Source organism: Megalobrama amblycephala, linkage group LG17, assembly GCF_018812025.1.
Source record: "Megalobrama amblycephala isolate DHTTF-2021 linkage group LG17, ASM1881202v1, whole genome shotgun sequence".
In the NCBI taxonomy this organism is placed as follows: Eukaryota; Metazoa; Chordata; class Actinopteri; order Cypriniformes; family Xenocyprididae; genus Megalobrama; species Megalobrama amblycephala.
In genome coordinates, this window is record NC_063060.1 from 11,817,917 (window position 1) to 11,841,720 (window position 23,804).

Below are 23,804 nucleotides of genomic sequence, written 5' to 3' on the forward strand. Positions count from 1 at the left end.
TTTCTTTCTCACACTCACATTATATCAGCTGTGTGGACAGTTCTGGACATGCCAGAAAAAGCAAGAGCACTGAAGCCGAAGTCATATGAGGTGAGGTTAACAGTGGTTTGCCAATTAGTCAGCTAGTAAAAATGAGTATTCATGCACACAGGACGATAATTAGTATATTTACTCCCACATCTAGTAACTGAAGAACAGTCAGAGTTATGAAATGATGAGGATCAGTTGAAGTTTAGTCGTACCTGCTCAGCAAGCTTCCCCAACCTATGAGGCTACATGAGGAGAGGAGAGGAAGATGTGATGTATAAATATGTTAAAAAGTAACTTAAAAAACTGAAAAAGAAAACTAAATTTAAAAAAACTTAAATAGAAGGTTGAATGAGTTACATGACTAGTAAAAAGAAAAAAAACTGAACACTGGGGATGCAATTAGACTATGAAATCAGATATTCATGCCTATACTGACCTGTAGGCAGATTGCGAGATTGACCCTGCAGCCGAAAGCAGTGCTGACGGCACGCGGGTGCAGCCCCACATCCTTAAAGAGTTTACAGAAGGACTGTGTCAGAGCAACACGAGGCCTCTCTTCTGCCACAACCACACATGAACGCACACGGGTCAGATCCATCCCACGGGCCTGAGAGAGAGATTGACACAAATGCAGTCCTCAGAAAAACACAAATGAAGATTTTTAGGAAAATAAACCATCTCTGTGAGTCCATATAATGCAAGTGAATGGCTGCTGCTTGACTGACGCTTGAAAAACCACACACAGCGATTGTGACGGTAAACCATACGACCACAGTGGATGAATCAATGTCTTCTGAAGCTAAACGATAGTGTCTAAAAAAAAAAAAAACTAATATTTTGGTCCCACCTGCCTTAACTACTATGTACTTCTACATCAATAATAAGTACATGACCCTAATAATACGATTGTAATTGGACTAGTAACACACTTAAATTGGAATGAATTGGCCAAATCCGATTACAATTTCAATTTCAGCCATGGTATTAACCTTTTCTAAGGTTCAACAAGACATGTAAACAGTTGATCGTATTGAAAACTGAAACTGGAAAGTACTGCGCATATGCAAAGATATAGAATTGGCATAATGATGTATGGCGCACGGAACCAGCTGTCAACCTTTAACTATAATAACCCTGATGAGAAGCAGATTGAAATGCTGTGTGTGTGAGTGTATGTGTGTGTGCACACCTTTAGAGAGTCGGTGAGAGAGCTGAGAGATCTCGTGCAGAGCTCCATCACAGAGTACGAGCAGAATGTGTCTCGGACTTTAAACTGACTGACGGACTGTAGCCACAAAGCAGGGTTCACCTCCAGATCCATCGGAGAGATCAGAACAGACTGCTGCCCTGCAAACACGCTAAACACAGACAACAAGCACACAAATAAAATAAAAAGTTGCTTAACACCCGTGTTTGCTGATGTTTCATCTCAGGTGAGTGTACAGGTGGTGTGTACCTGCAAAGACACCACAAGACGAAGCCAAGGCTGCAGTACGGGTCGAGACATACGGCCACCTCACGAGAGGGATACAACTCGCACTGCAGTTTAACAGAGCGACACAGAGCGCTGGTTGCATTGTGAGACATCTTTAGAGAAAGAGAGAAAAACAGAGATTATTGTTTTAATACATACCTAAGTATATCTTTGGTTGGACGTCAGTACAATTAAAGTGCATTAAGTACAAAATTAGTTGTTCCAATTTAAAAGTATACCAGTTTAGTATACCAAAATTGCAGGGTATTTTCATGTAGCATTTAAATATGTAAATGTATTTGTAGTATACTACTTAGCACAAAATAAATGTATTTCAAATACATTTTAGTATTTTTTTCACTAGGGTACAGAGCTCCATCACATCTATAGTCAGTACACAAAGCCAATTCACACTACACCGACAGACACAGACCAATGGCGAGAGTCAACCGATTACAGCAAGTCACTTCTAAATCCGATTCAGCATGTTCAATCAGCAAAAGCAAGCTCCGGCAGACACCAGTAGATTCCGACAGGGATAAAGCAGTGATCCGACAAAACCCGGCGAACTGTCTGTTGCCATCTGTCGGTGCGGTGTGAATTGGCCTTAAAATACATTAGTAACAGGTATGAAGAGTCAAACCTTTACTCCAGCGAGCATGCCTGTAGTGGACACACTGAAGTCCAGATACGCCAACGAGTCTGGGTCACATGGCTTAAACAGCAGGGGACAACGCCTCTTTGGTAAGTCGTCTAATAAATAAACACACACATACTTCTGATGAACACCTGACAGGTGTAACCTCTGAACAAACATCTCATGTTTCTCATAAACTTACCTGTTTCCAGGATAGGAGGCCATGACTTAAAGTCCACAGCCACTGACGCATCTCTGGACCTCAGAAGTTTAGAGATGGTTTGGGTGGTCATAACACACACTGAACGACTCACCTGCACACACCAACATTTTTATTTTTATTTCATTCTGTAATGCATTGCATTTGCAATAATTTCATTGATTTCAAAAATAATTTAAGATATCTCGGTAACACTTTACAATAAGGTTCACTAGTTAAACATTAGTTAATGTATTATTAACTAACATGAACTAATCATGAGCAATACAGTTGTTCATTGTTTGTTAATGTTAGTTCACAGTGTTAATGTAATGTTAACAATATTTTAATTATGTATTAGTAAATGTTGAAATTAACTTCAACAAAGATTAATAAATGCTGTATAAGTGTAGTTCATTATTAGTTCATGTTAACAAATGAACCTTATTGTAAAGTGTTACCGATATCTCTAATAATTTATGTAACTGTAGGTGTCCTCACCTCTAGGATCATTTTAACTGTAGGTAGTGTAGTGGAGATATTCTGAGGGTGAGGCGGTCGTACAGTTATGGGAATGCAGCCTGCATACAGACAGCCGTAAAATGCAGCGATCAGATCTAGACCTGAAAAAAAGAAAAAAATCTTAGTGAAATAGAATAACATTTGTACCAAAAAGGCAGAATTCAGAGAAAAATTTAATCGTTCTTACTTGACACATTTAACGGTAAGTGATATTTTAATTTAATTTTAATTTAATCAAATGTTTCATAAAGCAAATGTGATGTGATGTCTCTACAGATTTAATTGGGAGTGGGTGGCTCTAGAATGTGAATTAAAGAACAGGACTGTCTGCTGTAGTTGAATTGATTTTTATGAAATGCTACAATTAGAACCACAGAAAAACAGTTCAGTACAAAAATGAAAAATGTATATTGCTGGTGGGAAGTTTATTAAAAGTGGGGTAAACCATTTTTCAAAAATGCTGTTGGACATTGTTGATATTTGAAATCAACCCAAACAAACCCACCCCTCTCTTCATTGCTCCGCCAATAAAAAAAAACACTCTCCAATCCTAACACCCTGCTCCGAGTCGGTCTCGAACCACGATCGCTGCTGGCAGGCGAGGTGAGTGCACTAACAATGATGCTAAACACCGCATTCTATAGTGGTCGTCAGTGTGCAGTGGTTTACCTGGAACAACTCTCACTGACGCTCAACAAAATGCTTTACAAAAAATAAAGTGCAGATGATGAATGAAAAATGAAAAAAAAAAGCACAAAAAAAATGAATGTACAGTACACAAGAGTATATACAAACAAGAGTTTGTTGTTAGTAGCCAACAGCACAGCAGCTCCAGACAATCAATGACACTCAAACCCAGTGTTACATGTGAAGCAGAATCAAAGCAGCCTCCACATCTGTTTTCAGGCCTTGCCGTTTAGCTCTCTCCAGCACTGGAGAGCTTTTCTAATATTAATGCGTCCTAAAGCGCTTGCCCAGTCATAAACCTTCATTCCAGTGATATTATTTTGAGCTCTTTTGTATTGTATCTCTTTCTGTTTTTCTTCAAATCTCCCTCTTGCTCGTTCCCTTTCCTCGACCGTCAGACGCCCCCTATTGTTGATTGGTTACACGTTTGTTGCTGGTGTCGGCCCGACTAAATTCCAAACAGTGCTTCTTAAAAACTACTTACCCCACCTTTAAAGGCAGGGTAGGTAAGAAATTTTGTTCCAAATTTGTTTAAACTTTCTATATATATACATGCATAATTAAAATGTAAGAACTCTGATAAAAAGAGTATAAAAAATCGAGTGACTCTAGACCGTTTAATCTGTATTAAACACAGCTCATTATTTCCATCCGGGACGAAACATAGGATTGGCTTAGGCGGCTGTCACTCTCTCACAACCATGGCAACCACCCTTTTGCCACACATGACCTGCCCACTTGCGCGCGCACGTTTGATTTGGGGAATCCAAGAGGCATGGATCCTAGGAGAAACAGCAAGCTAAATTCACAGTACCGGCCTATGCAGTTAGTGAAGGCAAACCAGGCAAAAAAGGAAGACAGTAACAGTACAAGAAAAGGCAATGAACAAAAAGTCTTTGGATAAACAAAGAAATAAAACGCGAGTTAATATCGGCGTGGCTCTCCAGCGATGGCGAGAACTGAGGGAACTCAAGGGGCTGAAAAGTGACTCCTTGATGGCTTTATTTCTGCTGGACAGGTAAATCTTTCTTTTTGTATTTTGATCATACATATTTTTTTTGTTTATTTTTTCATGAAGCATGTGTCATTAGCACACGTAGCTGCGTAATATAGCTAACATAACATTACTTAGCGAGCCGTAGTAGAGACGATAAATAATGATAGCTATAGTGTTGAATTGTGCATAATTTTACCCTCTGTCTAACTATTTTACCATGTTCACCTGTAAGTTTACCTGCACGTTTTTTTCGCCTTTGTTTTGTTTTTATATTCTCTACCTATGTTTACTGATGTCTTTATCTTGTATCTGTGTGTGTCGTACACACTTTGTTGTATGTGTGTGTTATTATTTTGTGTCTGCAATGCAGTTGTGAGTTGATATTTGGGTGTATGTTACTCTGTTGATCTGTAGAACAACGTATATGTTATGAATCTTACACGAAATTCATCTTCATCCAGTGTAAATGATGGTAATGGAAAAACGTGTATCATGCAACCTGTTTTTAGCTTTGCCTTATAGATAACTAGCTCGTTAGCAAATCAAAAATATATATTTTAAACTTTACCAATATCATTATGCTAGCTTGATAGTGAGTACTAAAATACATCTTGTTTGTTTATCTTCATAATTATAAAGTTATTTTTATTACATTGATTCTGACATGATGTCACTACATGCACTGTGCTCCTTCCTCTCCGCTCGTCTCAGGTAAATAATGCGTCTTCCAGCTCAGTGGTCGGAGTCGCACGTTCATGCGTTTTGGGGGCGTGGCTTTGGAAGGAGCCCTAAATTCCAAACAGTGCTTCTTAAAAACTACTTACCCCACCTTTAAATGGTGCTCAGAAAACAAAAAACGTGATCTTTTATTTAAAGCTTAATTTGGCTGAAAAAAAAACACTGTAAAAAAATGTTCTTCCTCAGTATTTTGTCTTGTTTTCCAGTGCAAATGTCTAAGGATTCTTAGATCAAGATGCATTTAATGAAGATGAGCTCATGGTAGTTTTATCGAGAACAAATATCTGCCAACGGGCTCAGAAAAATCAACTTAATTCAAAGGGAATTTATGATAACTTATTGACAGATGTTAGTTCTTGGTTTAAGCAGAAACTCACTTAATTTTGTTCAAATTTTCAAGACTTTTTAAATTTTCATCTCAAGTAAATGTATCTTGATTTAAAAATGTTTAGATTGGAAAACAGGACAAAAGTACTGAGAAAGATATTCATTTTTTTGCAATGCATGCAACATTTAATACCACGACTTTATGAATTTAAGACTTTCTGCTCTGGTTTAAGACCTTTTTATGGCCTCAATTTGTGTAAAGGAAAATTAAAGGGTTAGTTTACCCAAAAATGAAAATTATGTCATTAATGACTCACCCTCATGTCATTCCAAACCCGTAAGACCTCTGTTCATCGTCGGAACACAGTTTAAGATATTTTATATTTAGTCCGAGAGCTTTCTGTCCCTCCATTGAAAATGTATGTGCAGTATACTGTACATGTCCATAAAGGTAATAAAAACATCATCAAAGTAGTCCATTTGACATCAGTGGGTTAGTTAGAAGTTTTTGAAGCATCTTATATAGATTTTGGTCCAAAAATAATACAAAATGCGACTTTATTCAGCATTGTATTCTCTTCCGGAATCCTTTCCATTGAATTGATTCCATTGAATTGATTCCATTGAATTGATTCCACTGAATTGATTCCATTGAATCCTTTCATCTGTCGGCGTTGGTAATGCACTTTTACGTCGTTGTTTTTGGCGATTAGGACATCCGCGACATGCACACTTACGCACCATTTTAAAAAATAGCTTGAATACAGCGTGCGTCTCCCTCAGACTGTAAACGAAACTCTGCCGCACCAGATAACACGTCAGCAGCGTTTTACATCAGCAGTGCGCTGCGGTTCACTGAACCCGAGTCGTGAACCCGGATGAACAACAGACCCGGAAGAGAATACAATGCTGAATAAAGTCGTAGTTTTTGTTATTTTTGGACCAAAATGTATTTTAGATGCTTCAAAAACTTCTAACTAACCCACTGATGTCACATGGACTACTTTGATGATGTTTTTATTACCTTTATGGACATGGACAGTCTACCGTACATACATTTTCAATGGATGGACAGAAAGCTCTCGGACTAAATCTAAAATATCTTAAACTGTGTTCCGAAGATGAAAGGAGGTCTTACGGGTTTGGAACGACATGAGGGTGAGTCATTAATGACATAATTTTCATTTTTGGGTGAACTAACCCTTTAAGACTTTTAAGACCCACAGAAACCCTGAATTAAATCAATTAAAATTAAGTAAATTAAGTACTAGTGTTTTTGGGTGTATGTGTGTACCTGGTGGATACACTAACGCTACATGGTCTCCGTCTCGTAGCTGTCCTCTTTCATACAGCAAAGTGGCGATTTTCTCTGCTTTCTTGTGAAGCTGTAGACAGGTCAGAGAGCTTCCTACTGCACCCTGAAACATACACACACAAGTCAGAAAAGCTCCTGATTTTAAAATCATTTTCTTAACACACTGCTGACAGAACTGAGCAATAGTAATATGTGTGTGTTACCCGTGAGTTAATGAGAGTGTACAGTATGTGGTCAGGCGTTGTCTGAGCTCGCCACTGCAGCACCTCCGACAGGAAGAGAAACTAGAATTCACATAAGAGGAAGAATAATCAGTCCGAGTGAAAGACACACTCACACATACTCATAGCCCCTATCCAAGGTTTCCTTTAGAAGGTCAGTTGAAGTCAGTTTTTGGCTCTTATCTTCCCATCTCCAAAAAACTACAGGGATCCTACAGTTGCACAATATGGGAAAAATCTAAATGTGATTTTCTGATAAAAATTACAATTGTGATTTAAAATGTGATTTTAAATTTAAATGGCACCAAATTTTTTTTGATTAATATTTAATTATAAAATTATTATTTCTATCATTATTAAATAAAAATATTAAACAAAATAAGAAATCTTACTATTTAAAAATATTATTCAAGTAAAATAATTGTATTTTACAGTACAACTGTACACCGTCATTTTTGTTGTGTGCTTATTTTGTTATTGAAAGGAAAGCGTGCGGCACATATTTACATATTCATCTAAATGCTTCCAGAAGCATGGGTTGGGATGTTCGCAAACAGTACATCACTGCAAACGTATTTCAAACTTTTTTTACCCCTAAGAGAAGAATGAAAAAGAACTTTGCCTTGAGTATCAGATGCTGAGATGATCTCATGTGGAGCAGCATTTACTGCAAACTGAGCCGCTCTGAGACACTGAAAATACTGGATCATGAGCTGTTTGCATGCAGCACATCTATTTTTTTAATTAAATCATAGCCGTACTTATAGCAATTTTGATTTTATTCTGTTTAACTGTTCAGCCCCAAGAGATCTTAATCTCTGTAGACACACAAACTCTGAATTTACCTGCTCATTGTCCTCCATGTGACTCAGGTCTCGTCCGCTGGCCTGAGCCATTCGTTTTCCTGCGACGAGATTCCCCACCATCACAGAGGCAGGACCCACCTCTGCAACAAACACACACACACAATATTTACACAACACTCTCTATGTAACAAACACATCATGCTCTATAACACACACAAAGGGTTGTGCACCTGGTTGCTTCTGTCTGGGTTTGGGCAGGTTGGTGATGCAGGAGTGAGGACACATGAGGATGCTGCAGGGGTGTAGCGCCCCCTCCAGGAATAGCTGTTTAGTCTCAGACAGGTGGATTCCACCCAAAGGGGTTTTCGGGAGGGTGTTGGCAGGCACCAATGCCAGACAGTAGACCCCCACCTGATGAATCCCATCTATAGCCTAAACACACAGAGGTTTGGTCAGAGAACTCTTAATTATTAATAACCTTAGTTATATAGTTAATACATCGAAAAAGCCAGAAGCATGACTTTAAAGCCTTTAGTAACTAAACAGAAGTTAGATTTGAGGGTTCACTTTAAGTAAATATATTTATAAACAAAAATTTGCATTTACATTTAATCATTTAGTAGATGCTTTTACCCAAATTGGCTTACAAATGAGGAGCACGATAGAAGCAGTTAAACCAACGAAAGGGCAACAATATACAAGTGCCGGAACAAGCCTCAGTTAGTCTAGCATAGTACATGTAGAAAGGTATTTTTTTAATAGAAAAAACATATGGAATAGAAATAGAATAGAAAGTGTTAGAATTAATGGGTCAAATGTTTACGAAAAAGATGCAGTTTCTTTAAAATGGCTAAAGACTCAGCTAAAACTGCTCAGGTCGAGTTAGGCTGGTCATTCCACCAGCAGGTAAAAACAAAATGTTTTGTTCAAAATGTGTGTTCAAATGTTTGGGTAAGATTTGTTATATGTATATTTTGTAAGAAGTATTTTATGTTCACAAAGGCTGCATTTATTTATCAAAAATACAGGTGCATCTCAATCAATTAGAATATCATGAAAAAGTTTTTTTTGTTTTCATTTTGATGATTACAGCTTGCTGCTCATCAAAATAAAAAAATCAGTATCTCAAATTATTAGAATATTTAATTTCAAGTTCTATTAAATTACCATTCTCAAGTTATAAATACTGGGTTTAGGTCAGCAATCCCAACAGCAGTCATGGGGAAGTCTGCTGACTTGACAGTTGTCCAGAAGACGATCATCAAGACCCTCTACAATGAGGGTAAGCCACAGAGGGTCATTGCTGAATGAGCTGGCTGTTCGCAGAGTGCTGTGCCAAAGCATATTCATGGAAAGTTGACTGGAAGGAAAAAGTATGGTAGGAAAAGGTGTACAAGTGAAAGGAATGACCACAGGCTTGAGAAGATTGTCAAGCGAAGCCGATTTAAGAACTTAGGAGAGCTTCAAAAGGAGTGAACTGAAGCTGGAGTCAGTGCATCAAGAGCCACCACGCACAGACGTCTTCAGAAAATGGGCTACAACTGTCACATTCCACGTACCAAGCCACTTCTGAACCAAAGACAACGTCAGAAGCGTCTTACCTGGGCTAAGAAATGGACTGTTGCCCAGTGATCCAAAGTCCTCTTTTCAGATGAAAGTAAATTTTGCATTTCATTTGGAAATCAAGGTCCCAGAGTCTGGAGGAAGAGTGGAGAGGCACAGAAATCATGTTGCTTGAAGTCCAGTGTGAAGTTTCCACAGTCAGTGATGATTTGGGCTGCCATGTCATCTGCTGGTGTTGGTCCACTGTGTTTTCTTTGTCCGCAGTCAACGCAGCCATCTACCAGGAAATTTTAGAGAACTTCATGCTTCCTTCTGCTGACAAGCTTTATGGAGATGCTGATTTCATTTTCCAGCAGGATTTGGCACCTGCCCACACTGCCAAAGGTACCAAAAGCTGGTTCAAGGACCATGGTGTTACTGTGCTTGATTGGCCAGCAAACACGCCTGACCTGAACCCCATACAGAATCTCTAGGGTATTGTCAAGAGGAAGATGAGAGATACCAGACCCAACAATGCAGATGACCTGAAGGCTGCTATCAAAGCAACCTGGGCTTCCATTACACCTGAGCAGTGCCACAGGCTGATTGCCCCCCATGCCACGCCGCATTAATGCAGTAATTCATGCAAAAGGAGGCCCAACCAAGTATTGAGTGCATAGAAATGAACATACTTTTCAGAAGCCTGACATTTCTGTTTAAAATATCCTTTTTTTATTGATCTTATGAAGTATTCTAATTTATTGAGATAGTGAATTGGTGGGTTTTTGTTAAATGTGAGCCAAAATCCATCACAATTAAACGAACCAAAGACTTAAAGTACTTCAGTCTCTGTACATTGAATTTATTTAATACACGAGTTCCACAATTTAAGTTGAATTACTGAAATAAATTAACTTTTCCACGACATTCTAATTTATCGAGATGCACCTGTACAGTAAAAATAATACTATTGTGAAATATCACTACAATTTAAAAATAACTGTTTTCTATTTAATATATTTTAAATGTAATTTATTCCTGTGATACAAAGCTGGATTATTTAAACCCTGGGTAAACAGAAACCGGGGTTATCTTGCTTCACATTTCACGCTGCTCATAATTTATCCGGGGTTAACATTTATCCTGGATATTCGTAAGATGACGTTTCACACAGTAGATTCCTAAACCCTTGGTTACCATTCTTATTTGCATATTTGCAGTGTCAGTGTCATTGATTGGATGAACGCAGCATGCAATTTGTTTATATAAAAGCTCATTGCCGACTGTACTATCACGTTTATACAGAATGGACATTTCGGACTATAAAGGTAAGAATGAAACGGTCTCTTCTACACTCAAATGGTCGCATTTTCTCTCAGCATTTGACATTTTTCCTCTCAAATGCTGAATTTACTGTTTATATACAATGTGAGGTGTTTCCATGACTGTCCAAAGTATGTGAATATGAGGCACGCGATTGGTTGTCTGTTGCTAAGCATCTAGTTGTAACATTCTAACACTGCATCGTTTCACACTGTACAAGTTTAGTACCACAATGCGGGGTTAACACCACAAAAGTGGTGCTATCCCTGCTCCAGAGCAGGGTTTCATTTGTCATCAAGAGGACTTAAAGGAACACTCCACTTTTTTTGAAAATAGGCTCATTTTCCAACTCCCCTAGAGTTAAAGGATTAGTTCACTTTCAAATGAAAATTTCCAGATAATTTATATATAGTTATAATATATAATAAATAATAATAATTATAATAAATAACCCTAACTCTGCTTCTAAATTACAAGTGTAAAACTTTCCTTTACCCAGGGTTAAAAGCAGTGTTTAGAACGAAGATAACCCAGGGTTAAGCGCAGTGTGAATAGCCCTTCTGAAAATTCTAAATCTTAAGTTTAAGCTTTAGAATTAGGTAAAGCCTATGTCTGTTGTGACTTTAGCTCTAGAAATTTTACAACCACATCACAACAGCTGCTCTGTATCAACCACTCAAATAATATGAAATTATTAATGAATATTACAGTTTACAATGAACCATTACAGTATGTCCAGATAGACAGACAACAATAAAGCATATCTGTAACATAACTGTATATTAAATATGGTCTTCTTGGCTGTGATTACGTTGCTAAGGTCAGAAAAATGCAAACTTTGATCCTCAATCCTGGTTAAGTGTGTGTGTACCTGCAACACTCGGCTCATCCACTGGTAACTCTCTTCTTCAGTTGAATCTGGTCTCTGTTCTGCTACCAGCACAATCCTCTCATCATACAATACAGTCACTGAGAACACCACCGTCCTACACACAGTGAGCAGAGACATTGTAATCAAGATTCTCTCTAGAGTAGTACTGATTGGTTATTGTTTTGGTCTCCATTTTCATACATACCTTCCTCTATAGATAAACTTCATGGGCTCCACAGCAAGAGCAGTTGCGATGATGTCATCAGCATTGTGTTTCCGTCCCCCGACCTGCATCAGTCCTTCCAACGTACCAGAGATGAAGATCATCCCACCCGGACCCACAAACCCCAGCAGACCTGACCTCACGAACACACACTCGCTGACCAAACCACCGTCACATGCCACCGGACACACCTGCACCACAGAGACACACACATTTGTGACCCTGGACCACAAAACGAGTCTTAAGTCGCACGGGTATATTTGTAGCAATAGCCAACAATACATTGTATGGGTCAAAATTATTGATTTTTCATGATCATATTTCATGAAGATATTTTATCAATTTCCTACTGTAAATATATCAAAAATGTATTTTTGTGAGTGGATATGCATTGCTTTAAAGAACTGTAAAGGTGATTTTCTCAATATATATATATATATATATATACTACCGCTCAAAAATTTGGGATCGGTAAGATTTTTAATGTTTTTAAAAGAAGTTTCGTCTGCTCACCAAGGGTGCATTTACTTAATTAAAAATACAGTAAAAACAGTAATATTGTGAAATATTATTACAATTTAAAATCTATTTGAAAATATTTTAAAATGTAATTTATTCTTGTGTTGGCAAAGCTGAATTTTTAGCATCGTTAATCCAGTCTTCAGTGTCACATGATCCTTCAGAAATCATTCTAATATGTCAATTTTCTGCTCAAGAAACATTTATTGTTTACAATTGTACAAAATATTTGTGTACAATATTTTTTTTTCAGGATTCTTTGATGAATAGAAAGTTCAAAAGAACAGTGTTTATTTGAAATCTAATCTTTTGTAACATTATAAATGTCTTTACTGTCACTTTTGATTGATTTAATGCATCCTTGCTGAATAAAAGTATTAATTTCTTTCATTTCTTTAAAAAAATAAAAAAATAAAAATTCTTACTGACCCCAAACTTTTGAACGGTAGTGTAAAATGTTACAAAAGTTTTGTATTTTAGATAAAAGCTGTTCTTTTGAACTTTCTATTCATCAAGGAATCCTGAAAAAAAAAGTACACAACTGTTTTCAACATTGATAATAATAACAAATATTTCTTGAGGAACTAATCATCATATTAGAATGATTTCTGAAGGATCATGTGACACTGAAGACTGGAGTAATGATGCTGAAAATTCAGCTTTGCCAACACAAGAATAAATTACTTTGTAAAATATATTCAAATAGAAAACAGTTATTTTAAATTGTAATAATTTTTCACAATATTACTGTTTTTACTGTATTTTTAATTAAATATTAAATATATTAAATATTTTAATTTATAAATTAAGCCTTGGTGAGCAGACAAAACTTCTTTTAAAAACATTAAAAATCTTACCGATCCCAAACTTTTGAGCGGTAGTGTGTATATATATATAAATATATATTGCACCCTCAGATTCCAGATTTTCAAATAGTTGCATCTCAGCCAAATATTGTCCTATCCTAACAAACCATACACCAGCTGATAGTAGAGGTAATTAACTAACTAGACCAGTTTGAACCAGCTAATTAATGGTTCAATTACTGGCTAATTTCTGCATCCTTGCTGAATAAAATAATATTTTTTTTTTTTTTTTTTTTTTTTTTTTTAAGTACTGTGACCTCTTATGAGTGGTACTTTCATATATTAACAGTGAAATTTAGTGGATATGCAGTCTATAGTGTATTTTCACACCTCAAATGTGTTCTTGCTCATTCCTGTAAGCCCATAATATGACGTTCCCGTGGCAGCAGACGACACACAGATCTCTCCAATCTCATCGGTTTTACACAGCTGAGGAACGCCCTCCGGTTTAACAACGCACACCATTGCTGAGAGAGATGGAGAAAATTCAGTTTTACAAGAACCATAAAGTCGTTTGATGAGGTCTGCGGTCACATGAGGAAAACAGCGCTGAACTGCTCTAGACTGGTTTGTGAGGTAGATGTTGGAATTGAATCAAAATCCTTTGGGATGTTCATTCGTTCATGTTCTCGTAATCTCTGTACCTCCTGGCATGGCTGTGCCCACATCCTGTAGCGTGAGGACAGACAGCTTCTCTCCTGTGTCCACTCTGATGACCCCATGACTCAGATTCGTCATACTCAGGACCCCTCGGCCTGCTGGCTTAGAGCTGCCCTCCTGAGGCCTGACAGAAAACACATGCATACAAACAAATGAAAGAATAAACATGTCCATATGTGTCGCTAGAATATTATGTTACCATAGACACAATATTTTCCAGATTTCATAAACAATATGGAATTGTGTGGTTTGGCTTTCTGGAGCTACAAAAGCTCTACAACCTCTGACAAAAGAGATTGCTGAGTTTGAGTGGCTGCAAAAGATATTACTCGCTATTCCCACGGTCTTAAATGTTTGTGAAAGTATTACCATTGTTTAGTTTTTCCACCAAATTCTTTTGCATCTGCACCCACAAAAATCTCATTGAGTGTAACACATGAGCAACCCCATGGTATTTGTATGAGATTCAACTATAACATACACTGCCGTTCAAAAGTTTGAAATTGGTAAGACTTTTACATTTCTTTTGAAAGAAGTCTCATATGCTCACCAAGGCTGCATTTATTTAATTAAAAATACAGAAACATAAATATTGTGGAATATTATTACAATTTAAAATAACTGTTTTAAAATATTTTAAAATGTAATTTTGCATCATTATTCCAAATCTTCAGTGTCACAAGATCTTTCAGAAATCATTCTGATATGCTGATTTTGTGATGAAGAAATATTTATTATTATTATCAAAGTTGGAAACTGTTGTGCTGCTTAAAGGATTAGATAACAAAAAAAAAAAATCCGTGTCATTCCACATCCGTAAGACCTTCGTTCATCTTATGAACACAAATGAAGATATTTTTAATGAAATCTGAGAGCTTTCTGTCCCTCCATAGAGATTGTATGCAACTACCACTTTCAGGGTCCAGAAATGTAGGAAAGACATCATTAAAGTACTCCATATGACTCCAGTGGTTTAACCTCAATATTATGAAGCGATGAGAGTGCTTTGTTCATGCAAAAAAAACATAATTTACCAATTTATTTACAAAATAATGTTATCCAAAGCGTGTTCACGCAACAATATCAGCTCTCGCATGAACATAAAACACCTGCGTCACGGTGCTCTCTTGAACACTCGCGCACATGCGTTGTTGCCGCACGATACTGAACACAACAGGCATGCGTCATGATGCTCTCGTGAATGCGCATTGCTGATCAATATTTTCATAAATAAAGTGGTAAATTATGTTTTATTGCGCAAACAGAGCACTCACATCGCTTCATAAAATTGAGGTTAAACCACTGGAGTCACATGGATTACTTTAATGATGTCTTTACCTTTCTGGGGCTTGAAAGTGGTAGTTGCGTAGGATCTCTATGGTGGGACATAAAGCTCACAGATTTCATTAAAAAGATCTTCATTTGTGTTCCGAAGATGAACGAAGGTCTTGCGTATGTGGAACAACACAAGGGTGAGTAATGACAGAAATTTCATTTTTGGGTGAACTAACCCTTTAAAGGTGCCCTCGAATGAAAAATTGAATTTATCTTGGCATAGTTGAATAACAAGAGTTCAGTACATGGAAAAGACATACATTGAGTTTCAAACCCCATTGCTTCCTCTTTCTTATGTAAATCTCATTTGTTTAAAAGACTTCCGGAAAACACGCGGATCTCAACATAACACCGACTGTTACGTAACAGTCGGGATCATTAATATGTACGCCTCCAATATTTGCATATATGCCAGCCCATGATCGAGCATTAGATAAGGAAAGGCTGTATTAACGTCTGGATCTGTGCACAGACAAGGTAAGCAAGCAAGAACAACAGCGAAAAATGGCAGATGGAGCAATAATAACTGACATGATCCATGATAGCATGATATTTTTAGTGATATTTGTAAATTGTTGCTAATGTACTGTTAAATGAGGTTAAAGTTACCATCGTTTCTTACTGTATTCACGGAGAAAAGAGCCGTGGCTATTTTCATTTTTAAACACTTGCAGTCTGTATAATTCATAAACACAACTTCATTCTTTATAAATCTCTCCAACAGTGTAGCATTAGCCGTTAGCCACAGAGCATAGCCTCAAACTCATAGAGAATCAAATGTAATGTATGACGAATATCTTGTAAAGATCCATTTGAGGGTTATATTAGCTGTGTGAACTTTGTAAATGCGCTGTAATATAGTCGAGAGCTCGTGTGGCAGGGAGCAAGCGATTTAAAGGGGCGGCGCGCTGAAAAAATCAGTGTATAGTTAATGATGCCCCAAAATAGGCAATTAAAAAAATTAATTAAAAAAAATCTATGGGGTATTTTGAGCTGAAACTTCACAGACACATTCAGGAGACACCTTAGACTTATATTACATCTTGTGAAAAAGCATTCTTGGGCACCTTTAATATTTTATTTCAAGATTTTTTTCAAGATTCTTTGATTAATAGAAAGTTCAAAAGAACAACATTATAAATGTGCTTACAATCAATTTAATGCATCCTTGCTAAATAAAAGTTTTTTTTTTTTTTATTGTACTAAAGCCAAACTTTTGAATGGTAGAGTACAAGGCAAAAATGTCCAAAAATGACACAACTTTAAATAAGCCAAGATGCATCATAGTCACAGTGTGCAGGTCTTTACTATTAGACCCGTTCACACCTAGGATGATAACTATAAGGGTAGCGATAAAGATATGGTTCTAAAAATCTTTCTAAATATAAAAGAATAACAGAGTCCACACCACACCACAACTGTCACGATAACGGCACAGAGAAATTATATCGTTTAAATCTCTTTCAGAACGATTCTTTTCCAGCTGATAAACTATAAAAATATTGACAACTAATCAGAATCAATAATGCTTTAAAGAGCTTGAGCATTTAAAGTGGCAGACAACATAACTGGATCGACGACATAACTGATAGCTTAATAAACAAAACGATATTGTGTGTTGGTGTGGACACTAATATAGTTATCGTTATAGTTATTGTTCTTGGTGTGAACGGACCTTAATAAACGCTTCAAGAGATATTCAATAGTTTTGTTAGAGAAATTTGAGATATCAGTGATCACATTTTGTATATCCCATTTTGCACTTTGGGTAGTATCCGATTTCAGGTTTACCAGCCTATAAATGGCACATATAAAAGTGAAGAGTGGCTGAAAACTTTACACGTCGGTCAGACAGCCTTTTTTGTTTATTCGGGCAATTCTTGGCAATGTGAACCAGACTTTATGGCGATATTGAAAAGTCTGGCTACGTGAGAGTAATATCCGTTTGCCTATGATAACAGCATTTAAACTTAGACCACACACAAACACAATTAAATGTATTTTAATTAAGCGAAAACTGCTTGGTTCTTAATCAAACATTTCATATAACCTGAAAATCTGAGTCAGATGTATTTCTTAACAGTTTTGTGTGTATGAATGTGCGTAGGCCTGGTTATGTTGTTTGTAATGAGTAACCACAAAAGACAGAACCTCCCATTTTAATGTTTTTAAACTGAAAACAGATTCCTGAGCACAAGAATGATGTTTGCACATGTGTGCCTCCAGGGCACAGTATGAGTATATTTATACCTCCTCACAGCTACAGTTAGTGCCTCGGGGGAGCCAGCACAAGGGCATATGACCTCTGACCTCAAGCCCATGTTCTGGAACACGTTTAGGAATGCGTCGCAGGAGGATATAGACCCTGGGAAAGACAGACAGAGAGAATTACTGTATATACTTTACGTAAAGGCTTGATTCACATAGTAACACGCTCACAGGCTTTGATTCATCATTAACGCACTCACAGGGGTTTGATCCATCAGCGATCAGCAGCATTCTCAGTGAGCTCATGTTGGTGTCAGTCTGGTCTTTTTGGGACATTAGAGCCCAGTGTAGATCTCTACTCTTTACACATGCCACCTTAGCTGCACACACATGTAAAGAAAGTACTTACTGAACAGAATGATTATGTGTGACACTATGTGTGCACTTGTTTTATATAGCAGACCTCGCTTTTGATACTGAACATGTCTTTAAATACGTAGAAGATGGGAAAACTCTCCAAAAAGCCTTGGGACCAAAAGTCAGCACATCTGATGAATGTGAGTGTTTGTGTGTGTGTGTGTGTGTGTGTGTGTGTACAGGTTTATATTACATTGTGGGGGCCAAATGGTTCCCACAAGGATAGTAAAACCTGAAATCACCTACATTGTGGGGACCAGCCAGCAGTCCCCATGGGGGAAATGGATTAATAAACATACTAAATGATGTTTTTTTGAAAATGTCGAAAGTTTTCTGTGATGCGTAGGTTTAGTGGGGTTAGGGTTATACAGTTTGTACAGTATAAAAACCATTATGTTTATGTAGAGTCCCTACTAGGACAGTAAACCAGACAACTGTGTATGTATGTGTGTGTGTGTGTGTGTGTGTGTGTGTGTACCTTTGTACTGACAGACTTTCTGGATCCAGGACAGAGGATTCACCTTCATAAGTGCATATGGAACACTGACCACATGTAACATATTAAACACGCTCTACAGAGAAAGAAAAAAGTAAAGAAATCAAAAAAGATCAAGTGTAGGCTAAAAAAATAATCGGATAATTGACAACATACAGTACATGGAGTCACTGATATTACCGTTTGAACACTGTGCCAAAGGCCGATGCCTTTCTTAAAGTCCAACACATTCACCATAGTCTCAGCTGAAATGCACCACACACAAACCATTCAGAAATAAAGTCATACAGGTTTGGAAGACCATGAGGCTGAGTAAATGAGGAAATCAGCAGAAATTTTCCTTCAAGAATCATAACTGTGTGATATTTGTGTGCTTTTAAGTGTGTGTAATTGTGTTTTGTGCATGTAGCTGTGTGTATCTTACCCTCGCTGTATCCGCAGGTATGCGCAAGTGTTTGGCAGTGTTTGAGCATTGCCATCCTTGTCACAGTTATTCCCAACACACTCCCATCCTTACAGGTCTTATACTGTCAGTCAACCACAAAACAAGGCCACTCTCATTATAAATGCAATGAGATCATTGTATTGCCAATGGACTACAAAACACGCCCCCTCGCATATTATGCATCTTTGAACTTGGGAAGGTGTTATATAAATAAACATTTTAACCAATTATATTAAAAAAATAATTTTATATATACATATATAACATATATTTCATGTATACACATTCAAAAGTTTGAGGTGTGTAAAGTCTCATATGCTCACCAAGGCTGCATTTATTTGATCAAAAATACAGTAAAAACAATAATATTGTGAAAAAAAATACAATTTAAAATAAATATTTTCTATTTTAATATATTTTAAAATGTAATTTATTCATGTGATGCAAAGCTGAATTTCAGCATCATTACTCCAGTCTTCAGTGTCACATGATCCTTCAGAAATCATTCTAATATGCTGATTGCTCAATAAACATTTACTAAACATGTAATAAACTTTTGAACATTAGTGAAAAAATATGATCATAAATTAAATTAAATATGGTACATTAAATCAAAGTCAAAATGAATTAAATGCACAATTACATGGTGTGTTACCTCTATGTACGCTGTGTCATTGTTAGCATCTTTAATGAGTGGAAACCACTCTCGTGGGGGTTTAGATAAATGTTTGGAGTCAGTCAGCACCCAGAGCAATTTTGGCCAGCCTGAACACACACACACACATAAACTGGTAAGGTTAAAAAACGGACACTGTATATCTATAATACATAATGTTCCTCTATGGAAAATCGTGTGCAGGTGGTTCTAGCAAATATTGTGATATCTCTGACCTTTGAACTGCATGACATCACCACTAGCACTCTTGGGAAGACCTTTCTGACATGCATCGCTGGTCAACGCCACGGCAACTCCACAGCTACCCAACAGGAAACCAATTTGTTGACTACCAGCATCCTTTGAGGGGAGAGAGCAGGAGGGCATACCTCAGGCAATTTTACAAACAATTCTACATTATTTTGGTGAACTATTCTTTTAATAATTATGACTATTAGATCTTCTGAATATGTGCAGTCCTTGCCTAACCTGATGTATTATTGCTGAAAACATTTTTGTAGTAGAAATTACCTTCTTTGTAAGTGGTACTTCAATTGGGACAGGAACAACTTCAGCCAAGAGACAGCCATAAAACGCCACCATGAATGCTGCTGGGTCATTATTGGGGTAAACCAATGCAACCTACATTAACACATACACATTGTCTTCATTCTTCATCGGTTCTTAAATATATGTCTGTATTAGTGATTAATATCTTTATAATAGAGTTATACACACACTAGTACTTTCTTTCAAAAGTTTGGGGTCGGTAAGATTTTTTAAACATTAAAAACTGTTTTTGAACATTAAAAACTTTAAGTCTCTTATGCTCACAGTAAAACAGTAATATTGTGAAATATTATTACAATTTAAAATAACTTTTTTGAATTTTATATATATATATATATATATATATATATATATATATATAAATTCTCCCCCCCCCCAAATTCTTCTTACTGACCCAAATCTTCTGAATGGTAGTGTAAATTTCAGAACAATATAAACTCACTGGCCACTTCATTAGGTACACCTGTTTAACTGCTTTTTAACGCAAATATCTAATCAGCCAATCACATGCCAGCAACTCAATGCATTTAGGCGCGATCAAGACGATCTGCTGAAATTCAAACTGAGTATCAGAATGGAGAAGAAAGGTGATTTAAGTGACTTTGAACATGGCATGGTTGTTGGTACCTGAATCTTTAGGGTTTACAGAGAATGGTCAGAAAAAGAGAAAATATCCAGTGAGCAGCAGTTCTGTGGGCGAAAATGCCTTGTTGATGCCAAAGGTCAGAGGAGAATGGCCAGACTGGTTTGAGCTGATAGAAAGGCAACAGTAACTCAAAACACCACTGGTTACAGCCGAGGTCTGCAGAAGAGCATCTCTGAACAGACAACACTTCAATAGAAAACTGGAAAAACATTGCCTGGTCTGATGAGTCACAATTTCTGCTGCAACATTCAGATGGTAGGGTCAGAATCTGACGTAAACAACATGAAAGCTTGGATCCATCCTGCCTTGTATCAGCTGTTCAGGCTGGTGCTGGTGATGTAATGGTGTGGGGGATATTTTCTTATCACACTTTGTTTTTTTTGTGTGATACTTTTTGTGTGATACTTAGTACCAATTGAGCATTGTTTAAACACCCCAGCCTACCTGAGGTGCCATGTCACAAACTGGTTTCTTGAGTTCACTAAACTCAAATGGCCTCCAAAGTCACCAGATCTCAATCCAATAGAGCACCTTTGGTATGTGGTGGAACGGAGATTCGCATCACGGATGTGTAGCCGGCAAATCTGCAGCAACTGCGTGATGCTCTCGTGTCAATTTGGACCATGTTTCTGTGTCTGAGAACACCTTGTTTAATATATGCCATGAATAATTAAGGCAGTTTTGAAGGCAAAAGGGGGTCCAACCTGGTACTATCAAGGTGTACATAATAAAGTGGCCAGTGAGTGTATACATGTAGATAATACATATGTATACATAAGTGTATATATATAAGACAATACATAAATACAAATTAACCACTCACTTACCCGGTCTCCAGGGTGGATGATTGGTTCTTGTTTGGTTCCCAGTTTGTGGAGCAGGTTATAGGCCAACTTCAAACTCCTGGACCAGAGCTTACCTACAAACACATAAACAAAGAGATATAAATATGCACCCACAATCAAACAGAATTTAACTAAATGAATGCCTATGAATACATATGTGTGTACCATATGTAAGCGTGTATGGTTGTTTGGCGTTGCTGTGTGTAGTGGTCAAACAGGGGGCTTTGGGTGCGATTGCTCCCCAGCGCAGAAGGGCCGCTTCTAGGGAGGAGGGGCAGTTCTTGAGTCCATCAAGATCGTCTCCTTGTATGGGCATTGACTCCGCCCCCTCTGGGCGTGGCAGAGAGGGATCAGGCTGCTGCACTGCACATGGCAAATGTTCAGAGAAGGTTAGCAAAGCATTTACATGTTTACCTAAAAATTCTTCTTCCATAAAATTATGTCATCATTTAGGGTGAGTAAATGACAGGATTTTAATTTCTCTGTGAACTATCCCTTTAAGCACTTCACCTGGATCTCTGCAAAAATAGCTAGATCAAATTAAATTGTTCTGTGCAGGGTGTGGAGCGTTTAAAGGTACAATTTGTGATATTTTTTTCCGCTAGAGGTCGCTAGAAATCTATTCAAAACAAAGGCGTAGTTTGATGACGCCAAGTTTTAGAGCGGAAACTTGGGACATGTGGTCTCCATCTCAACGGACGGTGCAATAGAATAGGGATTGGAGTCTGGAAGAACTCATGTTCGTGGATGCGATTATTAACGTTACTGTAGTATGAAGCAGAGCAGGACCGTGTGTTGCGGGAGCTGAACGAGGAGCTGGAGCGATTGATCAACACACGCCTCACGAGCGGGACTTTTATTATGACACAGTCGCCGGCGCCGCTTCCGCTTTTCCGGTCATGAGTTTACGGGAGCTGTCCTTGTCGACAGAACCAGCGGCAGATGGTAAACAGTAATTATGTTCCATAAATAAGTAGCACAATCCACCATAAAACGTGCAAGAAGTAAATAAGGAACTGCTTGAAGCAATCTAGTGGTTTGCTGGACGCTAGACACTACTTCCGCATTTGTCCACGGCACTGTTGTCATGTGGTTTCTACGTCAGCAAAGGCGGTAACAAAGGTAACTGACGTCATTGACAGGCGACTGCACTGCCCCGTGTCACTGTTTAGAATGGGAATTTTCTCATGATTTACAAGTAGTTGAAAACATTAGAGATATTGTTTGTAATCAGCTGGACAAAATATATAACACTAGCCTAGTGTTTTTTGGATATTTTACTGCAAAAATTTTACATATTGTACCTTTAATCTGAGAGTAATGAATGTCAAGACCTTTGACCCTAGTAACTATGGAAGTGTAAGTGTTACTGTAAACTGGTGCAGGGTATTCAAACATCTATAGCTGAAATCAAACAATTAGAGAGGGGAAACATTTTAACCTTCCAGAAGTTCTTCAAAGTCCTCCACAAAGAATTCTCTCAAGGGTCTTCGCTTGGGTCGCTTCAGTGTATTAACTAGCTGCTGGATCTTTGCCGACACACGGCTACTGACAGGCACACCTACATTTAAGCATATTTGCAATTACACTACAAATACAAATGAGAAAACACATTTTGATTCGAATTAAAGGATTAGTCCACTTTAAAATAAAATTTTCCTGATAATTTACTCACCCCCGTGTCATCCAAGATGCACACGCTTCGGCTTTCTGTATTCTTCAAAAAGCTTACGCTGTATGTCCTACGCCTTCCCTATTCAGCTTCTGGAACGTTTTTCCATAAGTAGAATAGGGAAGGCGTAGGACATAAAGTGGAAGCTTTTTGAAGAATACGGAAAGCGGAAGCATGTGCAAGGTGATCATTTTTGTTTATAAAGCATATACAGTTGTATTTTTTCAAAAATGACCGATTGTTTCACTAGATAAGACCCTTATTCCTCGTCTGGTATCATTTAAACCCCTTTGAAGCTGCACTGAAACTGTAATTTTGACCTTCAACTGTTTGGAGGCCATTGAAGTCCACTATAAGGAGAATAATCCAGGAATGTTTTCATCAAAAACCTTAATTTCTTTTCGACTGAAGAAAGAAAGACATGAAGATCTTGGATGACATGGAGGTGAGTAAATTATCAGGAAAATTTGATTTGAAAGTGGACTAATCCTTTAAATGATTCATTTAATTCCATGCACATAGAATAAAGTTTACAAATACAACAAATAGATGCCAAAC

The 23,804-nt window shown here is 37.5% G+C and overlaps 1 protein-coding gene and 1 long non-coding RNA gene across 3 annotated transcripts in view; both read right to left on the reverse strand.

Moving 5' to 3' along the window:
- Positions 1-23,804, reverse strand: part of dip2cb (disco-interacting protein 2 homolog Cb) — a 48,272-nt gene that overhangs the window by 5,280 nt on the left and 19,188 nt on the right. Inside the window, exons 8-33 of one of the 2 annotated variants that reach the window (XM_048164004.1) lie at positions 23,016-23,135; positions 21,740-21,937; positions 21,557-21,648; positions 20,045-20,155; positions 19,750-19,873; positions 19,514-19,623; positions 18,838-18,940; positions 18,594-18,658; positions 18,396-18,489; positions 17,761-17,880; positions 17,543-17,657; positions 13,942-14,081; positions 13,628-13,764; positions 11,895-12,103; positions 11,690-11,804; positions 8,184-8,385; positions 7,993-8,093; positions 7,130-7,210; positions 6,906-7,029; positions 2,842-2,963; positions 2,344-2,455; positions 2,148-2,257; positions 1,487-1,617; positions 1,220-1,388; positions 467-637; positions 243-272 (exon numbers count right to left, since the gene is read on the reverse strand). In XM_048164004.1, coding sequence (XP_048019961.1) covers positions 243-272; positions 467-637; positions 1,220-1,388; positions 1,487-1,617; positions 2,148-2,257; positions 2,344-2,455; positions 2,842-2,963; positions 6,906-7,029; positions 7,130-7,210; positions 7,993-8,093; positions 8,184-8,385; positions 11,690-11,804; positions 11,895-12,103; positions 13,628-13,764; positions 13,942-14,081; positions 17,543-17,657; positions 17,761-17,880; positions 18,396-18,489; positions 18,594-18,658; positions 18,838-18,940; positions 19,514-19,623; positions 19,750-19,873; positions 20,045-20,155; positions 21,557-21,648; positions 21,740-21,937; positions 23,016-23,135 — 3,206 coding nt within the window. The remainder of the gene's footprint in view (positions 1-242; positions 273-466; positions 638-1,219; positions 1,389-1,486; positions 1,618-2,147; positions 2,258-2,343; positions 2,456-2,841; positions 2,964-6,905; positions 7,030-7,129; positions 7,211-7,992; positions 8,094-8,183; positions 8,386-11,689; positions 11,805-11,894; positions 12,104-13,627; positions 13,765-13,941; positions 14,082-17,542; positions 17,658-17,760; positions 17,881-18,395; positions 18,490-18,593; positions 18,659-18,837; positions 18,941-19,513; positions 19,624-19,749; positions 19,874-20,044; positions 20,156-21,556; positions 21,649-21,739; positions 21,938-23,015; positions 23,136-23,804) is intronic. The other variant, XM_048164005.1, reaches the window with a different exon arrangement.
- Positions 3,917-5,973, reverse strand: LOC125251102. Its single transcript, XR_007180919.1, has 2 exons — positions 5,376-5,973; positions 3,917-4,038 (listed from the first exon to the last, which is right to left on the reverse strand). It is a non-coding gene; the product is annotated as an uncharacterized LOC125251102 (long non-coding RNA).